At 44.6% G+C, this 25,336-nt stretch overlaps 1 protein-coding gene across 2 annotated transcripts in view; it reads left to right on the top strand.

Annotated features, from left to right (window-relative positions):
• Positions 1 to 25,336, top strand: part of CNTNAP5 (contactin associated protein family member 5) — a 420,028-nt gene that overhangs the window by 178,196 nt on the left and 216,496 nt on the right. For both annotated transcript variants that reach the window (XR_012641395.1, XM_074967062.1), the window contains exon 4: positions 14,667 to 14,814. Coding sequence is in view for 1 of the 2 variants with exons in the window: in XM_074967062.1 (XP_074823163.1) it covers positions 14,667 to 14,814 (148 nt within the window). In the remaining variant the exon portion in view is untranslated. The remainder of the gene's footprint in view (positions 1 to 14,666; positions 14,815 to 25,336) is intronic.

Here is a 25,336-nt window from a genome sequence, read left to right as displayed (position 1 = left end):
GAAGCTTGACGCCTCTTGGAGAGTCTACATCAGGAAGCGAGGACGTAGCACTCAAAGGCCATCAATGTTAAATGGCTCTACCCTAGTGGAATAATGGGTTTGCTACCAGCAGGGCCTCTGACTTTGAACAACTCTTTACACAAAAATCAATGGAGGGTGGAGGTGGCACCTGGAAATTCCTCTGCGCAGGGGGACAGTTCCACTGCCAGAAGTCTGGAGGGGCTGCCCTGGACTAAAGACTTTGGACCAAACCCAAGGGTGGGTGTTGAGGTCAGACTGAGAGGAATGATGTTAAGACATTTGTTGTATTCTTAAAATCTGTAACTCTAATGCTTTTTTGAAAGCAAAATTGTTTGTGGTTAAGAAATTCCTTTGCTAAACCTGGTGCCTTGATTTACTGCCATGTTGTACCTGAAGGGCGTTAGGAAATTTGCACTCCAACATCCAGACTGACTCTGGGAGGGAATGGTATAAACAACATGGGGCTTGGGGGTAGCTGCAGCACTGGTTCCAGGGACTAGGTAGCTGGGCAGTGGGGTCCCATGGCTTAAGAAGGGGTGCAGACACAGAGTGTGCACCTGAGAGTACACCTGAGTAATGCAGAGCTAGGAACAGTAATCCATCACTACTTAGACCCGGCGTTGGGAGTGGGGGCTTAGAAGAATCTGAGGTTCAGCAGTGGTATCCAAGCCCAGCAGAGTGGTTTTCATGCAGAAAGTAGGAGCGGACCAGCTTGTGAGAGAAGGAATGGAGGGATGGACAAGCTGGGCCTGGGGAGGGAAGGCAGCAATACTGTGGTCAATGTTCTCTGGAGGTTGGCCATGGGGAAGAAGATGTAATTTACACTCAGGGTTCCTCTGGAGACTACTCCAGAGCTGAAAGTCTGCCACGTGTGCTGGCCCTCCCTGCTTTAGGTCAGCTCCAGGGCCCTTATTAGAGAAGTAGGAGTTGCAGATGCTCTTACAGTGCCACTCTGCCTTCCAAGTGGACTTTCATGGTTCCCTCTGGCTTCTTCCAGGGGAGTGAATCAAAGCCACTAGCTGAGAAATAGCATTTCCTGGCTATCTGTCCCCATCTGCCCAGATTTGGGCCTGTAAACAACATTTTGAACATGCACCAAGAACAAGGAGCATGATGTTGCCTGAATAGTAAATCTGTGAGAGCCACTCAGAATGAGTTGTCTTTTTTTTTTCTCTCTCTCTTATTACTGTTGTGAAGCACACAGGTTTTGGAGAATAAATAAATGATCTTCACGGTTGAGATACAGTTAAACAAATTTCATTCTGTCTAAGCTGTGGCAGCAAGATAAATAATCTAGAGAGACATGCAATAGAGGAGTCGGTTTCACGGTTTGCAGGAAGTTTGGGATGCATAATAAAGCCTTAAGAACGAGTCAAACAGTAAGATTTTTGTAGCAGCTCTTTAAAAAAAAATGAATATAGCCTCTTCTCTTCTGCTCAGTTATTTCTACATCAGGCTGTTTAATGCTCACCGTGGATATAGCAGAAGTTCTGGCAAAATCCTGACATTTTAAGGGAAATTGGTCTGAGTGGTCTGTCACTGAGGGGAGCCGCTATATGTAGAAGTGTGTCCTGTCCATTCCAAGGTGATACAAGTAATGAATAAGGTTGATAAGATTTGGAAAGAAACACAGGACTGGAACGGAGCTCCTGGGTCCTTGCGTCCAGTCCCTTCCTGTCACAGGAAACCATGCCATTGTCGGAAACCATGCCATTGTCAGGAACCAGGAGCTGTCATTCCCTCTGTTGAGCCTGGGGCTAGCCAGTTAATGAGCCCAGCTGGGCTGCCGCAGAATCGCCTGATTGGCCAGCTCACCCGATTGGCTCAAAGGAGCCAGCAGGTCTGCCTTTAAGCTCAGCAGCAGTGGCAGATTGCCAGTTGCTCAACACTTTTATGCCTGCAGCTGCAATCTCTCCTGTGCCTGCTTTGTTCCCAGCCATATTCGTGTCCTGCTCCCTTGTCCGGCTTCTAACTCTGGCTCTGACCCTTGGCTCTGACGCCTGGTTCCTGCCTCTAACCATTAGGTCAGGCTGCCCACGTACCTGTTCCTGACAGTCATACAATCCTTTTAGTAAACTTATCAAACTCCATCTTAAAGTCTATTAGGTTTCTTGTCCCTGGAACTCTTACTGGGAGGCTGTTCCAGAATCTCACTCCTCTGATGATTAGAAACCTTCTTCTGATTTCCAGCCTGAATTTCTTCCTGGCCTATTTATTCTTGAAAGTCGGCTACAAAGGATTGTAGTGCAGCTGGGCTCAAACTTCAAAATGTGTATCTGGATTTTAAACACTGCTGCGTGCAGGGTGTCCCATCTCCCTACTATATCTGGTTGAAATTGTTTTGAGTGAAACATTTTCCTGCCCAAAAGATGGGCTTTGTCATAAAAGGTATCTTTTTCACTGCATGAAAAATTATGTTTTTTGGTGGGGAAACTTTGAAATGAAAGGCAAATTTTCCATTTTGAATTGCATGTTCAGTTTTCAAAAACAAATTTAAATGAAATTTTCATTGCAAATTTAAATGAAATGTTTTAGTTTGAAATTTCCCACAAAAAATCAAAAAGTATTTTTTTTCATATTTTTTATGGGGGTAAAAGGTTTTTTCAACCAGCTTTGCTGGTCAGTAAACTCCTAGGACATGAAGTAATCATAACATATACGTGCATTATCTGTATTTTATTAGTTTGTGTCGGGGTGTCTCTGTTTCTCAGCTGTAAAATGTGAGTAATGGTAGGGGTAGTATCAGAATAAACAGGTTATTGATTTAGAGGTTCCCAGATACTTCAGTAATGCAGGCTGTGCGAGTATCTAGACAGACAGAAGCAAAGCCTTCTGGGAACGTTCTCAAGAACCATCTGTAGTGGGGTTCTGAGAATTTGCATTCATGCTGCATATTGTTTTCAGTAGTGTGTATCATCTGTTTGTTTAGCTACACTGTAAAGAAACACCTCCTTAATTATATGTTTCTGTGTTGATGCCAGTTGCTTTCAAGTCTATATTAATACTATTGTACTGATACCTGTGATTTTTGAGTGTACATCAGATCATTGTATTGATACCAGATGTTCTTCAGTGTATGTTAATACCATTTATTGCTAGCTGATGAATTCAAGTGTATTTTAATACCCATGTATTGACTGATACTCGATGAACTGAACTTCTTCAGAGATCTAACATGGAAGGTATAAAATAACCCGTTTGTTTAACATAAAGCCCAATGTAATTGCAGAATCCTTGAAAGGATATCCTATAATAAATTACTTTTCCTCTTCGTTGGTCAGATTATCTAACAAAGTTCCTTTTCTTCTCCTCTTTGTGACTCTCTGAAGTGTACCTACTCAGATCGTTTTCAGACTCATTCCTGAAAGCAATTACTTCATCCTGACATGTTCTGAAAATGTTGTGTGTTTCTGATTTTTTTCACTCTAAATCAGATGTCGTTTGCTGGCGCACTTCACGGGTCCCTTCTCTTACCGACGCTTACGAGAGTAATGAATGAAAGAGTTCTCTGAGCTAGATGTCTCATCTCAGGAGAAGGGCTTGTTAAGGAGCTATTGATTCCCCCCCCACCCTTCAGCTCATTTCCTGTGTTTCAATGGAAAGTATTGATAACCAGCATATAAGGTTCTCGTGAGGTTCCTGGTTTTTAAATCCTTGCTTTGTTGTGACTTAAGGTAAAATTTTACTTTATGAAATTGAAGGACGAAATGAGAGATTAAAATAAATCTCCAAGGTAAGAAAATACTCAGGGGAAGGAAACTCTCCAACTAGACAGTGTAAAGAAAAGCTTAATTAAAGTGACTGGCACGGTACTTGAAAATATAACAGTACTTTTCACTAGCATCATGCCTTTCGCCTAAGGTACTTTAAAAGTATTTATTAATATAAGTCTTGGGCTGCCTGACCATACCAAGATAATAAGATCCACTGGCTAGAAGTTTGAAGCTAGACAAATTTAGGCTGGAAATAAGGCACATTTTTAACAGTGAGGGTAATTAACCATTGGAACAACATACACAAGATTGTGGTGAATTCCCCATCACTGTCCATTTTTAAATCAAGACTAGATATTTATTGAACAGATCTGCTGCAGTTCAAATAGGAATTAATTCAGGGAAGCGCTGTGTCCTGTGTTGCACAGGAGGTCAGACTAGATCATCACCGTGGTCCCTTTTGGCCTTATCTATGATGGGTGATGTTGCCTTTACCATGTTTCCAGTCAGAGGCAGATTAGCCACTGGGCCAACAGGGCCCTGGCCGATTGGGGGGCCCAGAAAATGTGTGCCCCTTATCCCGACCCCGGTGTCCCCACCCTCCCGGTGCTCCTGTTGGAGAGTGGGGTCGGGGTGTGGGGGCTTGCCCCGCTCCACCCACCAGTCCGGTGCTCCTGCAGGTGGAAGGGGTAGGGAGGGGCCCCACTTGCTCTGGCCCAGGGGCCCAGAACACCCTAATCCACCTCTGCTCCCAGTCCTTGCTGGACAAAAGAGAATGAGAATGAGGATTTGGGAATCAAATCTTTCTCTCTCATGGCAAGGCAGGGGTTTGTACGCAACACCATCAGGCCAGAATTTAAGCAGTGCTTTAAGACTAGACATATATTTCAAGTAGCAAGTGTTAAGCACTGATATAAAGAGCTGTGTGCAAAGCAGCCAGTTGAAATGCTCTGCAAGAAGTTGTATTGGTCCTACAAACCCCAGGAGCAGTGATGGATATTATTGAGCACCATCTATAGGCACCTTTCTCAGTTAACTAATTAGTTACATAGGTACAGACATCTCTGTTTCATCGAGAGCTCCTGTTACAGCGAGTAATAACCTACCGATTTCCTGGCTCCCCCAACACACAACTATCAAGATTGTTTTGAAACTAAAAGTCCTTTACTCCCCCACTCACCTGGTGGCTCCCATCCTATTCCCATTTCCTGATATAGATGTTCAGATTGGAACAAAAAAAAAATCTGATTTAGTATTTACAGTCTGATGGCCATACGTTTGCCTCCGCTTAAAAGGATTGCCTCACCATGGGAGTAGAGGAAAGCATTCATTAACAATAGCAAGATGACTTGAATTTGCACCTGGCTTTGAGCATTTGTATTTAATGTAAAGCACTGGAATACAGGCAGCTGAATGCCTTTCTAATGGACCAATAAAAGAGGAAGCCCCTCCTTTTTGTATGCAGACATTTGTGTACCACAGTGAGAGCTTGAGGGCCTAGCGCTCTGGTTTTTGCATCATTACTTGACTGTCAGCTTCTCTAATATGTATTCCAGTGATATGGTTAGGGTTCCCAAGTTTGTATTATTTAAAAACGGGACACTCCAGCAGAAGTGCCAGAACCTCCCACACCCTGCATTGTCCTTCCCGGAGGCCCCGCTTCTGTCCCGTCTCTTCACCTAAGGCCCCTCCCCTACCCGCCTCCTCCTCTGAGGCCCCATCACCGCTCACTCGTCTTCCTCCTCTCCTCATCGCTCGCTGCTCTTCCTCTCTTCCCCCCTGCCCACCAGGGTTGTGAGGGACTTGCCTGCAGAGCTGGGGCTGGGAGCTTCAGCTTCCCAATGCAGGTATGAGGCAGCCTTGGCTGAGTAGGGCTGGTGCAGGTGATGACCTGGTTCCTCCCTTCACCATCTCTGCCTGAAGTAACTGGACTTCGGGTGTCCGGTCAGTGGATCTGACAGGACACCGTCAGGTCCCCTTTCCAAATGGACTTTCCAGTCAAAAACTGGTCATCTGGTCACCCTAGGTATGCTTGATTTTCAAGGTCTTCCGCTTAAGTCTTTTTATTTTGGTTAATACAGGGAATAAACATTTGATTGGAACTAAGTGATCAAACATGTGTTAGGAAAAAAGATGCACAGATATCCACTGGGACACGACAGTAGGTCCTCTTAAGCTATCTCATGGTCTGGGAAAATAGTTTCTTGCTGCTCTGGTATCAAAAAGGTCGATTTGGTCAGTGTGGGAAGTACAATTATTGAAACATTGACTGAATTATGGGACATTAAAAGCTTTTCAGTAGTGTTTTTGTAGGAAGGGACTGAGTGAAATCACACACAGATTTTGATTTATCCATTATGTTCTTAAGACAAAAGCCTAGAAAACCATACGACTAAATCATCAGTTGGTGTAAATGGACTTCAGTGAAGCTACACCAATTTACACCAACTCAGAATCTAGCCCATACCATTCAATGCATTGGCAGCAGAACTATTCCCATTTTGAATGATGTTCTAACTAGAGTTGCTCAAAACTCTTGCACAGAAATCTTTTCCCCCCTATTTTTTTAAAAAAAATAATCAAATTTCAAAATGTTGATGAAACTTGAAAATTCTTAAAATTTGGATGATCCTTACTTGAAAACAGCCTAGGTTTCCTTCTTCCCCCCTTCCTCCACAAGTAGCAACATATATATGCATAAAGATTAACTGTCTTCTGATAAAATTTCAGTAAAAAGATATTGAAAAAGATAAGCAATGTCATAAGACAAACCTATGGTAGTCTTGTGAGAGACACAGGTGTTGTGTCTGAGGTTGGAGTGTGAACTTTTTCTTGCTCCCACCAAAATGTGCAAAGCTGCATTGACTGAAAATGGATTTTTTTCACCATTTTACAAAACATTGGGGAAAATCGAATCTAACTGTCCATGCCCTTTCAACATTATTTTGCAGCTCCAAATAGAAATGCCGTTAAACTATAAAACAGGGAAATAATGTAAGATACTGAAGTCAAATATTCATTTGAAGTCACCGTTGTGTGGAATAACTAACATCTCTCTGGTGTCCTGTTGCTGGATCAGGCTGGCAAATTATCATCAGAGAGATGGCTATTTAAACTCAGTTTGATGAAGCTAAATATGAGGAGGGTTCCAAGCATTGCCCAACAGTGCTAGACATAAACACATTCACTGCATTGTTAATCCCACTAATTGAATAGAAAGCATGCAAGCCTCCATGAGATTTATGCAAAAGTACAGCCTGAAGTGTATGATTAATGTTGGCAATAGCAATGGAAAGAGCTGTTGCAGTCTATTGGCTAATGTTAATCTTGTCAAGGTTTTAGGGAAATGTTTCTTTTTTGATGTGATGAAGTTATATATAATTGTTATCGTTTTTTGACGATAAAGAGTGGGATGACAAGAAGAAACAAATTAGTTGCTGACTTTTGGCTGTTCCTCTATTTTACAGCTTTAGTTTTGCAGTAAGTTCCTCCCAGTAGTATTGTTACCAACAACAGTTATAACATTTTATAACATCCTTCACCCCGAAGTGTTCTCCAGACTTAACTGATACTTAAAACTATCCATGGGGATCATTTCACCTATCCATGAAAGGCAGCCACGGGGGGTGGGCGACCATAACTTTTGTTTGAAAGTATAGTGACAATACACAAAAGCTTAGCATAGGAACTAAAGTGCTGTATCAGTTTGAGGTTGTAGGAGGAATTTAGGTAGACTGTGGTTTGGACAAGGCAGTAGAATGTAGAACTCTTTCCTAGAAGTTTTCCTTTTATCCTCCTTCCATTCTTATTAGAGTGTCTTCTTCCTGGTTGGCCATTATCTTTGGTTGCAGTGCTGTTGAAGCCTTGTTGGTCCCGGTTGGTCAGGAAGTCATCTAGTCCAACCCCCTGCTCAAAGCAGGACCAAACCCAACTAAATCATCCCAGCCAGGGCTTTGTCAAGCTGAGCCTTAAAAACCTCTAAGGATGGAGATCCCACCACCTCCCTAGGGAACCCATTCCAGTGCTTCGCCACCCTCCTAGTGAAATAGTGTTTCCTAATATCCAACGTAGACCTCCCCCACTGCAACTTGAGACCATTGTTCCTTGTTCTGTCATCTGCCACCACTGAGAAGAGCCTAGCTCCATCCTCTTTGGAACCCGCCTTCAGGTAGTTGAAGGATGCTAACAAATCCCCCCTCACTCTTCTCTTCTGCAGACTAAATAACCCCAGTTCCCTCAGCCTCTCCTCGTAAGTCATGTGCCCCAGCCCCCTGATCATTTTTGTTGCCCTCCGCTGGACTCTCTCCAGTTTGTCCACATCCTTTCTGTAGTGGGGGCCCAAAACTGGACGCAATGCTCCAGATGTGTCCTCACCAGTGCCGAATAGAAGGGAATAATCATTTCCCTCGATCTGCTGACAATGCTCCTACTAATGCAGCCCAATATACTGTTGGCCTTCTTAACAACATTGGACCAACTTCCGTTGGTGGAAGAGAAATGCTGTTGAGCTACACAGAGCTCTTCTTTCCCAGACCTGAATGCACTCAGGGTGTCACAGATAAGTACAAGGTGTAACACGTTGTTTAGCATCAGTCATTAACACATATGGTAAGAGACAATTCAAAGTGAATGGCTTATAAAAACAATGTGTAACCCACTAACCTGCCCACAAACGCTTTTTGTGCTATGACTGGAAAGATGTTAACTGGCCACTTCACTTTGAGTATCTTTAGACACGTGTCTGTCTCTAAGTTTTACACCCAGTGACCAAACTGGCAGCACCCAGTGAAAAATAATCATGACTATTAAGTGATCTTTGGTATTTCCATCCCATAGACAATATTGACATTTCAACATAGGAAATGAGACGACAAATTGAAATTTCTAAATTTTAAATGGAAAAGAAATTTTGGAAAAAATCTTATTTGGAATTGTCAGAATGTTTCATTTTGACATTCCTGTAATCAAAATGTTTTAAGAACATAAGAACGGCCATACTGAGTCAGACCAAAGGTCCATCCAGCCCAGTATCCTGTCTACCAACAGTGGCCAATTCCAGGTGCCCCAGAGGGAGTGAAACTAACAGGTAATGATCAAGTGATCTCTTTCCTGCCATCCATCTCCACCCTCTGACAAACAGAGGCTAGGGACACCATTCCTTACCCATCCTGGTTAATAGCCATTAATGGACTTAACCTCCACGAATTTATCCAGTTCTCTTTTAAACCCTGTTACAGTCCTAGCCTTCACAACCTCCTCAGGCAAGGAGTTCCACAGGTTGACTGTGCGCGGAGTGAAGAACTTCTTTTTATTTGTTTTAAACCTGCTACCCATTAATTTCATTTGGTGGCCCCTAGTTCTTATATTATGGGAACAAGTAAATAACTTTTCCTTATTCAGTTTCTCCACACCACTCATGATTTTATGTACCTCTATCATATGCCCCCTTAGTCTCCTCTTTTCCAAGCTGAAAAGTCCTAGCCTCTTTAATCTCTTCTCATATGGGACCTGTTCCAACCCCCTAATTATTTTAGTTGCCCTTTTCTGAACCTTTTCTAATGCCAGTATATCTTTTTTGAGATGAGGGGACCACATCTGAACACAGTATTCAAGATGTGGGCGTACCATGGATTTATATAAGGGCAATAAGATATTCTCCGTCTTATTCTCTATCCCTTTTTTAATGATTCCTAACATCCCGTTCGCTTTTTTGACTGACACTGTACACTGCATGGACATCTTCAGAGAACTATCCACGATGACTCCAAGATCTCTTTCCTGATTAGTTGTAGCTAAATTAGCCCCCATCATATAGTTGGGGTTATTGTTTTCCAATGTGCATTACTTTACATTTATCCACATTACATTTAATTTGCTATTTTGTTGCCCAATGACTTTGTTTTGTGAGATCTTTTTGCAGTTCTTCACAGTCTGCTTTGGTCTTAACTATCTTGAGCAGTTTAGTATCATCTGCAAACTTTGCCACATCCTTGTTTACCCCTTTCTCCAGATCATTTATGAATAAGTTGAATAGGATTGCTCCTAGGACTGACCGTTGGGGAACACCACTAGTTACCCCCTCCATTCTGAAAATTTACCATTTATTCCTACCCTTTGTTCCCTGTCTTTTAACCGGTTCTCAATCCATGAAAGGATCTTCCCTCTTATTGCATGACAACTTAATATACGTAAGAGCCTTTGGTGAGGGACCTTGTCAAAGGCTTTCTGGAAATCAAAGTACACTATGTCCACTGGATCCCCCTTGTCCACATGTTTGTTGACCCCCTCAAAGAACTCCAATAGATTAATAAGACATGATCTCCCTTTACAGAAACCATGTTGACTTTTGCACAACAATTTATGTTCTTCTATGTTTCTGACAATTTTATTCTTTACTATTGTTTCAACTAATTTGCTCGGTACTGACGTTAGACTTACCGGTCTGTAATTGCCAGGATCACCTCTGGAGCCCTTTTTAAATATTGGTGTTACATTAGCTATCTTCCAGTCATTTGGTACAGAAGCTGACTTAAAACCGTAGTTAATAGTTCTGCAATTTCACATTGGAGTGCTTTCAGAACTCTTGGGTGAATGCCATGTGGTCCTGGTGACTTGTTCCTGTTAAGTTTCTCAATTAATTCCAAAACCTCCTCTAGTGACACTTCAATCTGTGACAATTCCTCAGATTTATCACCTACAAAAGACTGCTCAGGTTTGGGAATCTCCCTAACATCCTCAGCCATGAAGACTGAAGCAAAGAATTCATTTAGTTTCTCTGCGATGGCTCTATCGTCTTTAAGTGCTCCTTTTGTATCTCGATCGTTCAGGGGCCCCACTGGTTGCTTAGCAGGCTTCCTGCTTCTGATGTACTTAAAAAAAACATTTTGTTATTACCTTTTGAGATTTTGGCTAGCTGTTCTTCAAACTCCTTTTTTTACTTTTCTGATTACATTTTTACATTTAATTTGGCAGTGTTTATGCTCCTTTCTATTTACCTCATGGGTTCTATTTACCTCACTTGTTTCATTTTGTTAAATTGACATGAAATGCTTCATTTTGAACCAGATCAACGTTAAGCAACATTTGTCTTGCATTATAGGAGTTGTATGTCTCTTATGGGCCAGGTGTATTATGGGAGATACAGTCCAGCCAGAAAGCCTAATGCCCTCATTCTCCCACTAAGACAATGTGCTTAAAAAGGAAATATAGTTTAATATCTTGTTTGCTGATTCAAAATTGAACATTTGTGGTCAGTCCAATAAAATGAAATATTCCAATTTGGGTCCAATTGAGCAAAATAAAATATTTCATTTGGATTTTCCAGATGAAAAATTGATTTTTGGGGGGAGGGGCAATCTACCTAAGGCTGTTTACAGTGTTATCAGCATTTATGCCTTTATGTGCAATGCAGCTAATGAGAGAGATTACGCATGTAATGGAGCATATCCGATGCACGTGTCCTTCCCGCTTGAGCAGATTATGCAATACAATGATGGGTTAGGGTGGAGTGTACTGCATTACTCTATCCTCCTCCTCTTTGATTGCTTCATATCTGTGCTTATGCACAGAATTGGTCAGTTCTCAGTAATGTGGGGAAGAGAAGTCACTAAGACGCCGTATTGCTGAAGCACAATCTGCACTCTCAATAAATAACACATGTAATTCTTAGCAAGGGGACCTGGGGTTCATTACCAAGTGCTGGACAGTCACACATCTCAGTGCATTTCCTTCCCCTTACTGTCCACCTCTTCTACAGGGAAATTTCCCTTATCTGAAAGTGTCCTCCATCTCTTTGTTGGAAAATAGAGAGGTTTAGACGATACCAATACCAATGAAACTCCTAAAACTGTTGTGGTGTTTTCTTTCCAGTGAGACTAAAGGGTTCATATTCATTGTCATGATAGATCATAGTGGCTGCAGAGAACTGTTCAGATCCATCATGCCAGGAGAAGGCATTGATGCAATTTTGACGATTCCATGGAAATACTGTAGCATCACATTGAATGGAAGGATTGCTTAGATTCAGTGCAGTCTTATCAGGATTGTATAGTGCTTTTCACATCATGGAACCTTTCAGTCTATTACGTGGTGTTTTGTGGATGGATATAGGTCAGTGGTGGACAACCTGTGGCCTGTGGGCCTCATACGGCCCGTCAGGGTAATATGCTGGCTGGCTGCCAGACAGTTTGTTTACATTGGTTCACCATTCCCAGTCAATGGGAGCTGCGGGAAGCAGTAGCCAGCACATCCTTTTGGCCTGCGCCACTTCCCACAGCTCCCATTGGCCAGGAACGGGGAACCACGGCCACTGGGAGCTGCGGGTGGCCGTGCCACTGTAAACAAACTGTCTTGCGGCCTGCCAGTGGATTACCCTGATGGGCCGCAGGTTGCCCACCACTGATATAGGTAGGGATGACAGATTCCTAGTGCGGGGCTTGGTTTTAGTCATTGACCTCTAAAACCCTAACACCACCATTCAGCTCCCAAAACTGAACAACCCCATTCAATTAAAGTCTAATTCACTGAAACGTGAAGACATCTGAAGTTCATTTATATCCCTAGGACTGGTATAGGTACTCCATAATCAAAGCCTCTTTCAAGCTAGAAAATCTGACAAGACGACCAGCGTTTTACTCCCTGTGCTCCAGCTTTGTCATATGTGAACAGGCAGTTCACACTTTGCTTGAAATCCATGTTCAACAGAATGTTTCAGAAGTCCCCCATGAGATATTCAGATGCCGGTCTGTTCTGTGTGATGGTTGTCACTTCTTATAGCTCACGCACAAGCTTTCCCACACTAATAGGATTGTTTACAAGGAAGAAAGGCGTTGTTTTTTATGGGAGTGTCATTTTGACACTTACAACTTTGATTTGATCACTTTTTCATTCATTTAGGTCCCTTGGAGGAGCTACTTGGTATTTTGAATCAAGTTTCTTCTTTTTGGTTGTTCCCTGTCTCCATTGGCTTGGGTGTAATGGCAGATCACAGAGATGACATAGGCAAAATCTGCAAGGTAGACAAGTGCTTCTGCACCTGCGCTTCCTTAGTTCAAGGCTGTAATAATGTACATTGCAAACATCTGTGTTGTGGGACACTGCACATTCATAATCTCGTTTTCAGCTTGGTTCATCAGTTGGTCTTTGGCAGGAAAAACAGAAGAAGCTACATCCTAAAATAGCTCCTCTGGAAGATAGTTAACCTCAAGTCTGCCTGGACTGTGCCAGCGCTTCTCCTTCTGTTCACAATTCAAACCCACCCCATTACCTGCCTAATAAAGTGAGAGAGCAGATAATCCTCTGCATCATTACAGGAGCCTGCTTCTGTAGATCTGTAAATAAGTTGCTGTTTGCTGCCCTGCATGTGTGTCAAGTGATACGGAGACCAAATCCTGAGCCTGATGTCTTTTTAACGCGTCAGCTTGGATGAGCTGACATGTCTTCTAATTGAACTTTCTTCTGTCTTTCCACACGCAGACATAGCTAAGACGTTCAGTTTGAGTGTTACAGCAATTTTGCCAAAGACTAATTTCAGAGACAGTGTACCAGATCTTCAGCTGATGTAAATCAGCATAGCTCTGTTGACTTTAATGGAGCTATTCCAATTTACCCCAGCCCAACATCTGGCCCAATGTTATTTTAGTAATGTCTCTAGTCCATTCAACACCTTTGCACTCAGAGGGCCAAATTCAGCCTTTATGTTCAAAGGAATGAATGCAGCAAATTACGTGGGTTCAACTCCATTCACATCAGCGTAGCTGGGCTCATTTACACCAGGGTTGAATAGGGTTCAGATTCTCCTATCTATCCAGGCAACCCACTGAGATTTTTTTTAAGTGCATTTAAAGAGACAGCCTGTTCATTCTCAAAACATAGTTCTCTCACACAGTTCATTCTCAGAATCGTTAAATAAGTATTAGTGCTGGCCAGAAAACTTGAGTGTTGTGAAAGTATTTGGAGGTTTTGAAATTTGTTGTGAAGTGGAATGAAAATGAGACCTTTCCGGAGTGGAGAAGCAAACAGAAAGACACCCCACTACAGACGCCAATAGCCTGGTGGTTAGGACACTCTGAATATGCCTGATTCAGAGGAGGGATTTGACCCTGGGTTTCTCACAGCCCTGGAGAATGCCCTGATCACTGGGTAGTTGTGAGTTCTGAGAAACATTCTTATTTGTGTTACTGCAGTGACCATAGGTGCTGGCTTCCTCCAGGCCCAGAGGTGCTCAGCGTCCCGCTCCGCCCCCACTCCCATCCCTGCCACTGCTCTGCCCCAGGTCCCACCCCCACCTCACCTCTTCCTGTCCAGTTGCACCCCCTCCCCTGAGAACACCCCATCCCTGCTCCTTCCCTCTCCCTCCCAGTGCCTCCAGCACGCCGCGAAACAGCTGATCGTGGCAGGCGGGAGGTGCTGGGATGGAGGGTGAGGAGTTGATCGTTGGGGCTGCCGGCGGATAGGAGGTGCTGGTGGGGAAGGGAAGAGCTGGCTGCCAGTGGGTGCTAAGCACCCACTCATTTTTTGTCAGTGCCTATGGTAGTGACCAGGAGCCAGTGTGCTAGGTGCTGTACAAACACAGAACCAAAAGACAGTCCCTGCTCCTAAGACTGATGAAATGGAATTTTTCAACCAAAAAAAATGTTTTGTTGAAACTGTAAGATATTGTTTTTTGTAGAGCTGCTGTGCACCTTTAAATAGGTGCTGTATTTCACCATAAGGGTAGCTGCATTTCAGCAGTAGATAGTTTCAAGATGCTTCAGCTAGGTTCCCGAAGCTTGGATGCTTATCTCAGTCAAACCTGGTCTTTGAGATCCTGCAGTCTTTCCTCAGTCCATCGAAAGTTTTATTTTTTTGTTGAGTTTGAGTTTGTTTTTATTTTTTCATTGCTCACAACTAACTGACTGTTAAAAGTCTCACCGGAGCTTCCTTTCTTTGCAGGTCTTCACAGGGAACACCAATGCTGACAGTGTCGTACATCACAAACTTCTGCACTCCGTGAAAACCCGCTTCCTGCGCTTTGTCCCTCTGAAATGGAATCCCAGAGGAAGAATAGGCCTGAGAGTTGAGGTCTATGGTTGCTCATACAGTAAGTGCCTTTATCGCAAATGTCATCAAACAACATTGTTAATGTTCCAGGAAGCCCCAGGGAATGTACCTGGCCGAGTATATCTTTTCATCTAATATGAACATGCACCACCATAATATCTGATTGGAGTTGTAGCTTTCGTGACCGATGAGCATTACTTGTTGGCTGAGCTCCCGTCCACTAATACCTTATAACATCATCTTTGCCCCATACCCTGCATTTACAGGGAATTAAATAGGGGTCTGAGACTAAAGTAAAACGAAAATATAATCAAGGAATTCATAGACATTTTAGAGAGTATGTGGGAATATTTATTGCATTTTTATAAAGGCACCTTTCTAATTTCTGTATGGCATATCATTGAATGTACAGATCTATTAGTTAGCTGTCTATGCTCTTTGCTTGAACAAATTCATCTTGACCTTTCTAAACCTGTGCACCCTTGCATTTTTAGATGTAGAGCCATTTTCAAAATTTGACCCCCAAACTTGCATCTTTACAGTTCTACTGTGTCGGGCACTTTCTGGGCCAGATCTCCAGACGATGAAAATCGGCCCAGCTCCATTGTCTTCAATATAACTAAATAGACACCAGCAGATGATCTGGCCCACTGTGCACAATTCTGGCCCTGAAAACGTCCCAACAAACAGAGGGGAGTTCAAAAGAATAGCAACAAAAATAATGAGGGGGCTGAAGGGCTTGATCTATAAGAACCATGATGTGTACCTTGGCTAAGAGATGACTCAGCGTGTCCGTGCATGGATGGGGGAAGGTGAGATTGGAGGTGGAACAACATGATAATCTACAAATATTTGTAATACTGAGGTTGGAGGAACTATTTCAGGTGCTACATTGGGGCCTAACTAGGCATAGTGGGAGGAAGTTATGACAAGGAAAGTTTAGGATGACTATCAGGGCCGGCTTCAGAAAATCTGGGTGTCTCCCCCCCGCATCTTCTTGCCCAGTAAAACCACTGGATCAGCACCTCTGATAGGAAGGCACGAGAACCAATGTGTGACTGTGAGGGGACACACCCTCATTCCAGTAGAGAGGAGGCTAACGAGCCCTTACGGGCTCAGCCAGCACTAACCAGACACACCTGTAAGACTTTCCCTGGCTGGAGGGAGGCAGCTTAAAAAGGGAAGACCTGACCTTTTTTAAGCATGGTGACGAGAGGGAGGACTGCTCTGTCTTGGAGACTGATGGCTACAGGGACAGACGGATGAGGAGACAGACTGTTGCAGACCCTGCCGCCTCTGATCCTGTATGGACCAGGTGTAAAGAAACGGTGACCAAAAGGAGGGGCTGGAGGCAGACCTGAACTTTGAGGGAGGACACTAGAACGGACAGATAAGCCAAAGGGCTGACCCAAAGACTGCCTAAGTGACTGACCACCTTTTTCTTTGACTCTGATTCTCCATCTCCCAGGGGCGGGGGAGAGGGAAAAGACTCCTTTTGTTGGTTTGTTTTCTGTTTGGAAATTCCCTTGTGGGCCGCAAACAATGGAGGGCCACCCAAATTGTGGTCGGGTAGGGACTCAGGAGGGACCCTGGCACACCATGCTGACCTTTTTTCTCAACCCCCTCCCACAAACTCCTAAGTCACGCACGTGTGTGGAGGGGGAGGGTCAGTCGCATGAGAGGGGATGTCCGGAACTGTGCTTGGGGTTCAAAAGGGAGCTAGATAGATTCATGCAAGATAGGTCCATCAATGGCTATTAGCCAGGATGGGCAGGAATGGTGTCACTAGTCTCTGTTTGCCAAAAGCTGGAATTGGGTGACAGGGCATGGATCACTTGATGATTACCTGTCTCTTCATTCCCTTTGGGGCACCTGCCATTGGCCAGTGTCAGAGGACAGGATACTGGGCTTGATGGACCTGTGGTCTGACCCAGTAGGGCCATTCTTACATTCTTGTGTTTGCGGAGAGATAGAGATTTCCTGTTTTAAACAGGAAGAGTACTCCATCAGCAGGAATCAGATCCCACTCCACGCCAAGCGGTACTGGAGCATGAGAAGCAAACATCACACTGGAAGGTCACCCTCTCCCTGGAGGGGTGCGGTGTCTGTTGTGGCTGCAGGTTTGATATAGACGTCTGCAGTGAGATGGGCTACACCATGGACTAGCCTCCCAAATGAAGGTGTGGATGCCTCACTATTAAAATCAGTGGCCCAGCGTGCTAACAATAAACTGTAGGGGACACTGAGGAAGGTGGGGGCAGCTCTGGATGACTGCTAAATGCTGATCCTATTGAAGCCACTGGGAATTTTTCCGTTGACCTAAACAAGGCCAGGATTTCACCTTATGATTTTATTATTTGAAATTGAATTCACTTTTTCTCCGTTCAGCTGAATTGTGCAGCTTGGCATGAATCTTCCAATGGCGTAAAAAAAAAAAAAAAAGTTTTCCCCTTCTGTGTCAAGACAATGCTGACCTTCGTCTTGTATGAAAGCAGGCCTGCTATATAGTCAAAATTAGAGGCCACTCATCTGGCCTTTCTTGGATGTGCAAAATATTCCAGTTTATTCTCTCACATAAGGGGTCACTGAGGGGGAATTCTTTGTACATGCACTGTAATACTCCAGTCCAGGAGGGAGAGTTAGAGGCAGAGGATTAAGGAAGGGAGGAAAACAAGGAAGCACATGACCTGCTATCAAACTTTCAGTATAAATAAAGGCAAAGATCCTCTTAAAAATTATATTTTGAACTTGCAGTCACCCATGATAACTACACTCTCTGAATCGATTGAACAAATACAAACTACCTTAGGGCAGGACAGTCAATGACTTTCCCTGGTGTGCCATGTCTGACATGCAAGTTAACTGACATTTAATCGATAACAGTTTACAGAGTCAATCAAACTAGTCGTGTGTGGGTGAGGAGGATAAATATGTGATCTAGACTAGTGAGCACAAGCCAGAACCACTGATTTTAAAGTACTGCTTCTGATCGCCAGTCCTCCTGTGGTGTTGTAAAAGTCATTTGACTTCTTTGCCTCAGTTTACCTGTCTGGCATGAGGTTGCTGGCCCCTTTAAGGGGAGTCTGGGCCCAGGCTACCTGTGAGGAGGTAATTTAAAGGGAATGAGCACAACTAGTTCGATAATTGTATAATGTGCCCCTGGGCCCAAGACAGAAGAGCTCTCTCAGAGCGCTCTGTACACAAGCAGCAGAGGAGGTGGCTTCTGTGAACCTCTCCAAGTTGACAGGTGAAAGGAGTGAATGGAAAAGGCCAGCTGGGAAAAAAGCTGACTGAAGGCTCCAGCTGGCCTGAAGCATAACCTGGCTCCTGAAGGAAGGAGAGTGAGACTCTTTGAAAGACAACCTAGCTCCGATGTCTGCCACTTCCCCCCTTGTTTCCACCGGAGATGGATAGCCCAGCCAGCTAAACAGGTAGTGCTGGGGGCAGCAGGATGCAGGGGGTGGTGGTTTCTTGGGGAGCAGAGGGGGATGGGAGGTGCTGGGTGTCTGGGAGATATAGGGTGCCTGTGTGAGGTGGAGTGCGGGGTACAGGGTGCCTATGGAAGGTGGGGAGGCAGGGGTGCCCCTGGTTCACTCTTACCCAGGCCTGCTGACAGCAATTCCGGGCCCCAGGGCCAGGGCTGTCCCTAGGAGGGTGCAGGCCTGGGGTGGAAGTGACGAATCCATCACTTTCGAGACCGACCGCACCGGCCAATCGCACCAGCCCTCAGGGCCCCCCAAAGCGTGGGGTCTGGAGTGGTCGCCCTGATTCGCCGTACCCTAAAGATGGCTCTGCCCAGGGCAAAACAGTAAGTAGGCCCCCAAACTTAGCGAAACCACCTCCCTAAGCCAGGGCAAAATGTCCAGTCAGGTGATGGCAGAAGCCTCCCAGCGCCGTTGCTGGGAGGGGCCTGCAGGGTGTGGCTGACTGGGAAGCGCCTCTGTTCCTCTCTGCCCCCACATGATGACCTTGTTGCTTCCCCTGGGGGATGTTCCCCGCAGTTTGGGAACCTCTGGTCTAGAGTGTTGCTCATCTGGGGGGCTACTTCTCCCTCACCAAAGCGCCTTTACACTTCTGTGGCATGTAAAAGTGATTGTAAGGGCCTGATTCGCAGCTACACCAAGGCCCGTTGACGCTGCCGGAGTGGCGTAAAGGATTCTCGGTATAAATGAGAATCAAGCCCAGAGCGTCTGATCCAAAGTCTGTTTAAGTCAGTGGAAAAATTCCTGTTGACTTCAGTGGGCTTTGGATCCCGCCCATAAACAGAAGATAAAGAGTGATCAGTTGGCCCAGAAATACCAGGGAACCTGGTCTTGCATTAATGGACCCATGGTTGTGTGACTGCTGTGCAGCCAAAGAGGGGAGCATGCCGCTAAGCTCCTCATTGGAATGCGGGTGAGTGCACGAGTGCCTTGCATTTCCTCAGACATCCTCTGCTCACATCTGCTCCTTTTTAACCCTGAATTTTTGAGAGAAAGAGAGCAGGTGCACAAGTGGCTTGAGACTTCCAGCTCTTTAGGCAATTTTTTCAATGCTATAGCTGGTTCTAGAGTTTAACCTTTCTTGTGCCAGCATGTAGGGTATATATAAATCCCTGGTATGCCCACATCTTGAATATTGTGTGCAGACCTGGTCACCCCATCTCAAAAAAGATATATTGGGACTGGAAAAGGTACAGAAAAGGGCAACAAAAATGGTTAGGGATATGGAACAGCTTTCCTATGAGGAGAGATTAATAAGACTGGGACTTTTCAGCCTTCAGACTAAGGGGGGAGATGATAGAGGTCTATAAATCAGGACTGACGTGGAGAAAGTAAATAAGGAAGTGTTATTTACTTCTTCACATAACACAAGAACTAGGGAGTCACCAAATGAAATTAATAGGCAGCAGGTTTAAAACAAACAAATGGAAGCATTTCTTCACACAACACCCAGTCAGTTTGTGGAACTCGTTGCCAGAGAATGTTGTTAAGGCCAAGACCATAACAGAGTTCAAAAAAGAACTAGATAAATTCATGGAGGGTAGGTCCATCAATGGCTATTAACCAGGATGGGCAGGGATGGTGTCCCTAGTCTCTGTTTGCCAGAAGTTGGAAATGGGCGACAGGGGATGGATCACTTGATGATTACCTGTTCTGTTCATTCCCTCTGAAGCACCTGGCATTGGCCGCTGTTGGAAGACAGGATACTGGGCTAGATGGACCTTTGGTCTGATCCAGTAGGGCCATTCTTATGTTCCTGCTTACACTGGAGAGCAGCAACCTCGAGTTCTCTGCTCGGCACTGCTAAATGACTTTCAGAGTCAAGTCCTGTTACGGTCAAAGCCTCCCGCCCCAGCCAGTGGCTCACTGTGCTCAGCTGTTGGGAAACGTCGGCTTTCAGTAGTGACTGCTGTGGGAGCATCTAGGACTTCTCGAGCATCAAACACACTGCCAGTGCTGGAAACAACAGATCAGTCCTATTGAAGTGCTTTAGGGCTGAAACACGTTGAATGGCAACATTTGCTAACCCTGTCCTGAGACCCATCCACTAAAGCTCTGAGGCACTCTGCCGGGGAATGCTGGCTTTTAAATGATGAACACCAGACCTGTGTTAACTTTATTATGTAGTCCTAAAAATTATTCCAGTGGACCCTGAACAGGCTACCCGACCTCCAATAAGAAAACCCTTGTTTTTGATCGACATTTTAAGGGTATGTCTACACAGCGGAGTCTAGCGTACAGACACGGCACGCCCAGCTAGCGCAAGTATAAATAGCAGTGTAGCTGGGAAGCACTACTTAGGTGAGCGAAGTGCCTTACTCGCCTGAATCCTAGGTTATGTCCCCTACGTGGCGCTGTACATGCTCAAGCAATGCCTCCCACATCTCCGCGACTGCTTTTCGCAGTGCAGTGTGTTGCTGTTGGAGCTTTTGTCTGCCCCACTGAAAGACTCCAGCAGCAAAGAGCATCTCTGGCGGGGGGGCCGCGGAGAAAGGCTCCTGCCTCCCCCATGCCAGAGCCTTTCACTGTTGGGTGCAACTACACGCTGCAGTGAGGATGGATACAGCTCATCTTTCACTGCAGCCTGCAGCTGCATGTACACTGTGTGCTGCCACGAATGTGCACAAGCTCTAAAATACATTCGAGGATCCTAATGTGATTGGTTGTCATCCTTTTTTAAAAAATCGTCCCTGCTGGGCAACAAATTTCTGCTGGGCCCTCGAATACCCACTTAAGATGGGTTTCCTGTATCTGAAATATGATATTTAAAGCAGTGAAGCTAGGTCAGTATTCACAAACATGCTTACCCATCCTCTACTCATTCATAGGGCCCTACCAATTTCATGGCTGTGAAAAAAGCATTACTGACTGTGAAATAAGCCCTTCCCTGTGAAATCTGATGTCCCCTTGTTCCTAGGAGCACCCCGGCAAAGGGGTCTCCTAGCTCCAGCTGGGCTGGGGAGGGACAGGGCTTGTCCATCTCCTGCACAGCTGCTCTGAGTGGTGGTGGGCGAGATCAGACCCACCTCGACCTCCGGGAATGTCCTGCGGCTGCAGGAAGCCCTGCGGTTGCTGCCTTCATAGTCCAGCTCTGAAGGTTGCACAGAAGTGAGGGTGGCAATCTCATGACCCCCTTGCAACAGGTTTGTGACTGACCCCCAATCCCCTTTTGGGTCGGGACCCCCAAGGTTACAACACAGTGAAATTTCAGATGTAAAAATCTGAAAATGTGAAATTTATCAATTTTCAAATCCTGTGGCCGTGAAATTGACCATAATGGAACATGAATTTGGTAGGGCCCTATTCATACAGTAACTGCCTTGACAATTAACAGAGGGTTCATAGGCTGTAAAATCAGGCAGAATTCAGCAATACCACATGGAGGTTGTTTGTTTCTTCTCTTAAAAGCAGCACAGAGAGGGGGAGACAAAGAAAGTTTCAAATGCAAAATGATTTGTCCCCCCACCTGAAATAACCATACTCCTCCCCCTATAACCTTAAATATAAAAATAAAATCATGCAGCTAAGAGAACTTGTACCCAAAATTGCAGCCTAGAAAGAATTTTTCATGAGTTAAACAGAAATCCTGTACATAAAGGGATTATAATGCAAACTCTCACAGACCCTTTGCTACAGAATCCCAAATAGTGAAGTGATTATAACAAATAGCCAAAGTTATAGCAGAGGACATGTGCAGACAAATGGCAAGTTGATTGTTTTGGATGTTGTGAGGGAAACAGGGGTATCTTAATACTTTGGAAAAGTCTTGTTAGCTAAACGCTGGAAAAATCCTGCTGACCCACCCTTTTCTATAGGAGGAGATTTATGGCTACACTGAAAATGCTGTTCATATTCTACAACTGAGTAACGGTCCAAAAGGCATCAGCAGGATCAGGTATAAATTCAGCTAACCGGCTGGGGAACGGTGGGCGATCATGAAATGGGATGTGAGACTCTGCTTCTTTTGGGGAGTTACAGCTCTCCACCTTTGCAGATCAGGGGTCTGATTCCTCGTCTTCCATGGGCAGCGTTCCTGGGAACACAATGTGATACTGTGTTTTTAAAAATTATAAGCTATTGGCTGGACCTTTTTATTTTTCTTTCCTTCTAACATGTTTTTCATGCCATGAGATCAAATGAATGCACCGCAGAAAGCACCCATGGGTGGAGGTGAGGTCAGTGAAGTTTTCATAACTGCTAGCATAAGACAAATGGCCAGATTGTTGCTTCTTAAGAGATAGCCATGCCCTGGCAATGGAGACGAAGCATGCTGTTCAAGCACTAGGCTGTGGAGGTGTTCGGTCAGATTAATTCCCTAGACTGCGGGCAGTGAAACTGCAAGATATATAGGGACAGAGGCACATGCTTCCTAGACTCCCTTATCTGCTGTGGAGTTTGTTGCCCACAAAGCAGCAGCAGGAGTGGGGCTAGCAAGGCCAGTCAGGAGATACAACCATTCGGAGCATCTTTGCTCTGCCAGTAGGGCCCCCGTGGGCTGTAAAATAAAGGCATCCTTTAGTGGAGGCATGGGGGAGAGGGATGAGGTTGCGCATCCCCCCCGGTCTCCTCCCTTTGCAAGTGGCAGATGCCTTGAAGATGCCCCTCCAGACTCTGAATGATAAGAGTGAAATGAGGGTAAAGCTTGTTATTTATGCTTGCGTGCATCATACGGTTTCCAGACCTAGGGGGAGCTTCTTTAAAAAGGTGTCACACGTACGCTCTCCCCCCAGTGCAGCTGTTTTGGTGCTCTTTTCTTCATGGAAGAGGACCACACAGTCTCCTCGCCCCGGTATGTTTCCTCTGGGCTGGTCAGCGTGTCTGCCACTGCTGGCCAACATCTCTCTTCATGCAGTAGTGTGCTGGCGGAGAAATCAGTGGGCTCCCGGTACCTCTGCCTTTTCTACAGCAGCTGTTCAGAAGCAGGCACAATGTAACCCTTAACTGCTCGAGTTAACCTGGTGGCCAGTAAACCCTTCCTCGTATTACTATGTTTCCAAAAGATCTAGAGTTTTAAAAGAAACTCCAGTGCTAACAAAAAACAGACTCAACCCTTGAGCCCAGAACCTGAACTGAACTTCAGCAAAGTCTGTTTTCACGTTGCTCCTGTGTCTGGGAGCAGAAATACCTACATACCCTAGGAATGGCTACCCTAGGAAAGGCATTATTTCCAACCCAGCCAGAAGCAAGAAAAACTAGGATTTTTGTTTGAAAAAAATGCTACTTTCCTGGGAAATTTTTAGCTCAGTTCTGGTGACTCTGAGATCTGGACAGTATGGAGAAGTATCCTGATTAGAGCGGAGTGAAACTTTTTTCAGCATTTTTTTTTTTGGCGGGGGAGGGATGCAGATTCAGCATCACCAAAATATTTTGTGAATTCATTTCAATTTCACCAAATAATTTCAGTAGGAAAAAAATCCTAAAAACTCAAAAAGTTTTGTTTCAACACTTTTGAAATGAAGTGTGTGACAAAGTTCCTGCTCTACCTTGGTGGGTCTTGTGCTTATTGGTGGGTTTGCTCGCCTTGGAGCTTCACGGCAGCCCTCAGCTTGGCCGTTTTTCTGAACCCACAGTCCAGGTCGACTCCTCCTGTGTCTGACCAGGAGTTGGGAGGATTTTGGGGGAACCCAAAGTCCAGGTCAACTCCTCCTGTGTCTGACCAGGAGTTGGGAGGATTTGGGGGGAACCCGGGCCCGCCCTCTACTCCGGGTTCCAGCCCAGGGCCCTGTGGAATGCAGCTGTCTAGACTGCCTCCTGGAACAGCTGTGCGACAGCTACAGCTCCCTGGGCTACTTCCCCATGGCCTCCTCCCATAGGGCCTTCTTTATCCTCACCATAGGACCTTCCTCCTGGTATCTGATTAATGCTTGTACACCTCAGTCCTCAAACAATCCGCGTTCTCGCTCTCAGCTCCTAGTGCCTCTTGCTCCCAGCTCCTCACACGCACACCACAAACTGAAGTGAGCTCCTTTTTAAAACCCAGGTGCCCTGATTAGCCTGCCTTAATTGATTCTAGCAGCTTCTTGATTGGCTGCAGGTGTTATAATCAGCCTGTCTTAATTGTCTCCAGGAGTTTCCTGATTGTTCTGAAACCTTCCCTGTTACCTTACCCAGGAAAACGGGACCTACTTAGCCTGGGGCTAATATATCTGCCTTTTATTACTCTCGTACAGCCATCTGGTCTGACCCGTCACAAGTGTTTACTTTTTTTTATTTGAAGCAACTTTTGAAATTAAAGAAAATTTTCCTCAAAAAAAGAACTTGAAAAAAACCTCAAAATCAATACATTTTATTTTGGGTGGAACAAAATGTGAACAAAACATTTTTTATTTTACTTTTCAATTTGCCAAAAAAATTGGAAAATTTAATTTTTGGTTCAACCTTTTTGTTGTTGTTGCCAATTTTTCAGAATTGCTAACAAACCAAAAAAAATCTGTTCACTCATTTCTAATATAGACTTTTGAAATGAAGATAAACTTTGCAACCTCTGAATTTGACAGTCACTATATTTCAACACATGGAAAATCTTCTTCTATATTGTGCATGATTTTGGAATCTGGCACTGTCCTAAAGGGAAAAAAAGAACTGCTTTTACTTTAAGCAGTCTATCATACTGTGCTAATTTTCATCAGCCTTTTATAGGGGTGATGGAGGAGTCTGAAAATTTAGAGATACAAAAGACCCTGATATCTTTAGGGGGAAGTGAAGAATTATTCTCTACATTGTATTTTGGCTAGACTGGATCTCCCGTGTTTCTTCTGAGCCTTCTAAAATTCCTGATCTTTGACCTTTTACTAGAAATTTATTCCATACATACCTTGTATCTAACAGAAAAACTGAAGACATCATCTTTAGAGGGGTATTTTTCAGGTGCTGTAAAGTGTCTGTGTTTGACCTGAGATGGATCTTGCCATGTTTAGATAGAAGCCAATGATTTGTTGTCATGCAAACTGCTAGTAATGACTTTTGGATGTCAGAGTGTTAGCATTTATATGTCATATTCTTGTTTCATTCAGGGATCTTTGTTCCCCCCAGAGAGGCAGAGTTCTGCAATAACAGGTTTTTTTCATGATACTGTCAGTG

The sequence above is a fragment of the Natator depressus genome, chromosome 11, assembly GCF_965152275.1.
Source record: "Natator depressus isolate rNatDep1 chromosome 11, rNatDep2.hap1, whole genome shotgun sequence".
Lineage (NCBI taxonomy): Eukaryota > Metazoa > Chordata > Testudines > Cheloniidae > Natator > Natator depressus.
This window is presented reverse-complemented; position numbering and strand designations above follow the sequence as displayed.